At 33.2% G+C, this 6,000-nt stretch overlaps 1 protein-coding gene across 1 annotated transcript; it reads left to right on the top strand.

The window, feature by feature from the left end:
* Positions 1 to 602: 602 nt before the first annotated feature.
* On the top strand, positions 603 to 3,398 carry LOC127246156 ((+)-menthofuran synthase-like). Its single transcript, XM_051267404.1, has 3 exons — positions 603 to 1,502; positions 1,710 to 2,307; positions 2,798 to 3,398. The coding sequence occupies exons 1-3, from the start codon at positions 603 to 605 to the stop codon at positions 3,334 to 3,336; spliced, it is 2,037 nt and encodes a 678-aa protein (XP_051123361.1). The 3' UTR covers positions 3,337 to 3,398.
* The last annotated feature ends 2,602 nt before the right edge of the window (positions 3,399 to 6,000 follow it).

Here is a 6,000-nt window from a genome sequence, read left to right as displayed (position 1 = left end):
TGAAAATTTTAGTAATACAGTAATTTTTTTTTTTTAAAATGTGAAATCAAGTTTTTTTTTTTTTTGCCAAACATCACATCAAATCTCGACTTATTTTTAATGAATTTAATGTAAATTTTCTTGTAATACTAAATTATACCATAGATTTTTTTTTTTCTCTAAACTTATAAATTAACAATCATAATTTTAAACTTTGTTATGAATTGTGATAATTGTCGCATGATTTGTATATGTAAACTACAAATGTGTTATTTGCAAAATAAAAATTATGCACGACTTAAAAATATCTATCTATATATAAATAAATAAATAAATGACGTGTGTGAGGATCATTTAATAACTGAAATATTTCCTTTTCTTAATCGAAATAACCAATGATTCTGAAAGTTACATATTGTTATTGTAACATTAGTAAGTCATGATGGACAAGCAAAATGTAGGCTATGGAGTTATGAAGTTGGTATACATCTAACAGTCTACAATACTTAAGTAGAGTATCGATTAAGCCCCAAAAAATAAATGATCAGTATCACTTGCAACAAAAATTAACATAAATAGTTCCAAAGTCAGAAGCCAAAGTAAAAACACTTCCAATTCTAAATATGGAGAAGCTGATGAATTTATTCGAATTTTATCCATCTTTGTTAGCATTAATAGTGATTTACTTTATGTGGTTGCTCGCCGTTAATTTTTTCTCATATAGAAAAACCAAGAATTTCCCGCCGTCACCGCCAAGGCTCCCGATCATCGGAAATCTTCATCTAATCGGCGATTTGCCTCACCGCTCACTTGCATCCTTGTCAAAGAAATACGGTCCGCTCATGACTGTTCATCTCGGAACTAAGCCCGTGGTGGTGATTTCGTCGGCTGAAGTGGCGAAAGAGGCCACCAAAATCCACGACGTTTCCTTTTCGGGCAAGCCATTGCTACTCGCCACAAAACAGCTTTTCTACGGCCGGAAGGGGCTAATCTTTTCGCCGTATGGCGAGCAGTGGAGAAAGTTGAGAAGCATCTATGTCAATAGGCTTCTGCATAAAAGAATGATCAAGTCCTTTAAATCGATCCGTGATGAAGAAACCGCGGTCGTGGTTGAAAGCCTTGAAGAGTTGAGTTCGACTTCTCAGTCCGTGGATTTGAACGTGATGTTTAAATCGCTGGCGAACGACATCATATGTAATGCGGCGTTTGGGATGAAGTTCAGGAAAGGAGAGTTCGGGAAGAAGATCTTGCATGTTATCGAGGAAACCGTGAGGTTGCTATTTACGTTTACTATCGGGGAATTTATTCCGTGGCTTGCTTGGACGAACTGGTTTAACGGATTTGATGCAGCCATAGACAAGGTTGTTGTAACCAAGGATGAGCTTCTTGATTCAGGGATTCAAGATTATGTCGAAACTTCGACACTAGGTAACAACTTTGCCGATATAATATTCGCCGGGTTGTACTCGGGAAACACTCCCGGCATGTCAGTTGATCGCGACATGCTCAAAGCAACTATTCAGGTTCTTATTTGGATCTAAAGTTTGAGAATATCAATATTTGAATTGAAATAGTATTTGATGTGATATATAATTTATTTTTTTTGTGCGGGGGACGGGGAGGGGGAGGGGGCGGGGCGGGGGCAAATGACTAATCCGAGACTAAATCATGCCTTAAAGAGCACAACACTAAGTTTATCTTTTGTCTTACCATGTATTTTTGATTGACAGGATGTTCTTGGAGCCGGAACAGATACTACGTCGACTGCGCTCGGGTGGGCAATGACGGAGCTCTTACGACACCCTGGAATCCTGAAAAAATTGTGCGATGAAATAACAGAGGTTATGAAACAAAAACAGAATATTACCGACGAGGAGTTGGATCAAATGCATTACACGAAAGCCGTGGTCAAGGAAACGATGCGCTTACACAGCCCTGTCCCAATTGGGCTTCGCGAGACGACTGAAGACGTGCATATGATGGGATACGACATTCCTTCAGGTACAATGGTCATGTTCAACTTGTGGGCTATTTGTCGTGATCCTGAGTGCTGGGACGAGCCGGAAAAGTTTATACCGGAGAGATTCTTGAATTCTACTATAGAATACAACGGCTCGGATTTTCAGTTCATTCCATTTGGCGCCGGCCGGAGGATCTGTCCGGGGATATACTTTGCAACATCATCTGTGGAACATGTCTTGGCTAATCTGATCTACAAATTCGACTGGGAATTGGCGAACGGATGTAGAGGTGAAGATTTGGATTTGATCGAAAAACCTGGTCTTGCAGTTGGGAGGAAAAATCCACTTGTTGTAGTTCCAAAAAAACGTTGTATTTAAATTCGGCCGGGGGTTTATCCAATAGCAGTTGATGTCTATCAAAAAAAAAAAAAAAAGAAACAAAAAGGAAACATTGTATTTAGGTCATGTAAGGGATGGCTGGTGGTGTGGGGTGAACTCGTGACTGTGAGGTAATGAGTTCAAACCGTACGCCTCCGGGTCTTTCCTGTCATACATGGTTCGTTTAGTGTAACTTGTCTTGTCGAGCCTAGTTTGCAGGTATTAGGTTTAACCGGGAGTTTAGCAGAAAAGGAAACGTTGTATTTAATGCATCAAGACAAGTAGAAAACTATGTTGTAGAAGGGCAATAATGTTGGAATAGGGGCATCTCTTTAACTAAATAAATTGAGTATTCCAACTTAACCAAGCTTTAACATTTTTTCTTTTAAGAATTGAGTTTGTTGGCATCTCTTTAACTTCATTTTATCTAGGGTGGCTTGTGTTAATTTATTATTTTTAATATTAATATTTATTTTGTTCAAAGAAAAAAGAAAAACACACACTCGTAGCCGAAACGAGCCAAGAAATCACCGAGGATGTCTTGGACAAAATGCCGTATCTAAAAGCCATGATCAAAGAAACTCTACGGCTCCATTCCCCGATCCCGTTGCTCGTCGCGCGCCAATCTACTAAAGATACCAAATTGATGGGCCACGACATCGCGGCCGGAACACGCGTGGTGATCAATGCATCGGCCATCGGCCGCGATCCCTCATTGTGGGAAAACCCTGAAGAGTTCAAACCGGATAGGTTTTTGGACTTGACTATCGACTTTAAGGGATTTCATTTCGAGCTCGTCCCATTCGGCGCGGGCCGGAGGGGATGCCCCAGTGTGGCGTTCGCCGTGACTAGAAATGAGCTGGCGTTGGCCAAATTGGTGAACGAGTTCGATTTCTTGTTGCCGGAGAAAAGGGAAGTGACGGATTTAGACATGTGTGAAGCTCTTGGAATCACTGTCCGAAGAAAGAATCCACTTGTTGTTGTTGTTACTAATTCACTTCACGCACATGATTTTTGACTTTATACAATCATCAGTGCTAGATGAAGTAAATGATTGTTACACCAGAAAGTTTAAGTTATTAAAATAGGTATCACTTATTTATTTATCTATAAAGTGGAGTTAACCAACAACCTGAAATTTGTTGTGGACAATAAGGTATGAACATAAATTTTTCAGAATCGAGATGTGGTTTTAAATCGTCGGTTTAAGATGTTTAATGTAGTCTACACAAACAATGATGGATATGTGGATGAATTTCATTTGGTGAGTTATTACTGTTGGACAAAAATTTTGATATATGACTAATTGTCTAGTCAATGTCCACAATAATTTTTATTGAATTAATGCCAAAAATTATTTTGGAGTTTATTTAAGATTTTGAAAATTTAAAAAAAGAATTTTTGTGGATTGTGAATTATATATATATTAATATAATATAGGGAATGAGGGTGTAACCTCAATCCCTTAACTTTTAAGTCGGTAGAACTTTTTTTTTTTTTTTTTCCATGTTATTTTTATTTTTGAAAAAGAGTTACATTTTAAATATATTTTAAATTTATAATTTTTTTATATTTTAATTAAATTAATTAACTATAATAAATAAAAGATACTTATTCTAAAAGTTTAAACTTTTCGGTGAATCAATCATTCACATAATCTAATATGGTATCAAAGCTCGTTTATCCCTTACTAGTGAGGAGACGTGTATATATTATATTTATAAAAAAATATGCAATAAAATTACAAGTATAAATAAATAAAAGAAGCATACCTTAATACATATTTTAAATTTATTTATATTATAGAAATTTTTATTTTCCATAAAATGATATATATATCAAATATATTTTATTGGAATATAATTTTATAACCTTCCAAATATATTATATATATATATATACTCTTTCTATCCCTTAATAATATATCAATTTGTTTTTTACGTCATTGTAATTAACATTAAAAATATTTTTATATTTGTATATTTTTTTTTGTACAAACGTCGCTATAAGACACTAATATAATTTTTTTTTATCATTTTTCTTGATTTGTAATACATTTTGATATAATAATTAATATTAAAGATGAACAAGCAAATATTAAATAAATACTTAATTACGGAAAGGAATGAGTATTAATTACCCAAACATATAATTGAATTTTCATTGGCTACACTTAATTACATATATTTTCAAACTTAAATTTGACATTATTTCTAAAAGGCCTCTTTAAAATATATTCATTAAATATATACTTCATCCGTCTCATATCTATATATCAATTTGCTTTTTACCAGGAATTTTAGAAATATTAGTATTATATTGGAATAGAGTAGAAATAAAAATAAAAAGACTAAATTAACCCTATTAGTATTGTATGTAATAACATTTGTGTAATATATTGTAAATTAGAAGAATATTTGTAATGTTAGGTGAATAATACAATTACTAAAAAAAATAGATACTTTGTTATGGGACGTACCAAATAAAAAAATTGATAAATTGTTAAAGGACGGAGGGAGCATAATTAAAAAAAAAAAAAAAAAAAAACAAGAAAAAAAAAGAAACAGTGAGCATAATTATGGAGTTGTACAATTGTTCAATGCTTGATTGTTTTGTGATATTGCAACTACATTTTATGTTTCAAAGTGAACTAAGGTCAAGTACGATAACAAATAAAGAATACACAAAATATTTTGTTGACTCACTTGCATATCAAACCTACATTCGAGGGTTCCAATCCAAAAAACATTCGATAATCAAATATATCCCCGAGTTATTTCAGAGTTTTACATCAAAAAACTACAACCATCAACTAGCAACTTCTTCAATCTTCTTAGCAACACATTGTGAAAGATAGCAGTTATTGTACCCAAGTACTAATATTAGCAAACCACTTGTCTTGTAAAAAGTAAGTAATCTTACTTGTTGAATCTTTTGTCGATTAGTTTACATTAACAAATCGTAAGCATTCAACTACCTACTTCTACAACTTTTCTAGCTACACATTGTCAAAAACACCAATTGTTATACCGAAGTACTAACATTAGTAGACTATCTATCTAGTAAAGAGTAGTGATCGCACTTCTTGATTTATTTTTCGATTGGTTTATACCAACAAACTGCAAGCATCAATTAGCTATTTATACAACCTTCCTAGCAACACATTATCAACGTTTCTGTTTTGGTTAAGATGTTGATTGAGAATTTATTAGCACTATATTAACATCATGCTACTTTTTTTTTCTAATTAGCACATAAAAATAATATAGATTACATACGAAAATATAGCATATAATATATATTGTATAAGATATTATATATACTGTTAGTTCTATTTTAGATATGTTAGATAAATTTATATGTTATGTTCTATCTGGTAACTTTATTGTACTATCAGCACACTGTTGATTAAATATAGTCGAGCACTATAACCATTGCTTAAAATTACTAGTTATTGTACCAAAATAGTCGCATTAGAAGACGGCATGTTTAGTAAGAGTGAGTAATATTTTCTTGTTGAATCTTTCCTTGATTGGATTATATCAACAAATCACAAGAATCAACTAGCTACATTTACAATCTTCCTAACAACATTTTGTCAAATAAAGCTGTTAATGAGCCGAATCGAACAAAACTTCAAGTGTTTGTGTTTGTTCATTGATGTTCACAAACAAGACTCATA

The sequence above is a fragment of the Andrographis paniculata genome, unplaced genomic scaffold (genome assembly GCF_009805555.1).
Source record: "Andrographis paniculata isolate CXL003 unplaced genomic scaffold, ASM980555v1 Contig26END, whole genome shotgun sequence".
In the NCBI taxonomy this organism is placed as follows: domain Eukaryota; kingdom Viridiplantae; phylum Streptophyta; class Magnoliopsida; order Lamiales; family Acanthaceae; genus Andrographis; species Andrographis paniculata.
Note: the sequence above shows the minus strand (reverse complement) of the source record. Positions and strands in the feature narration are given on the sequence as shown.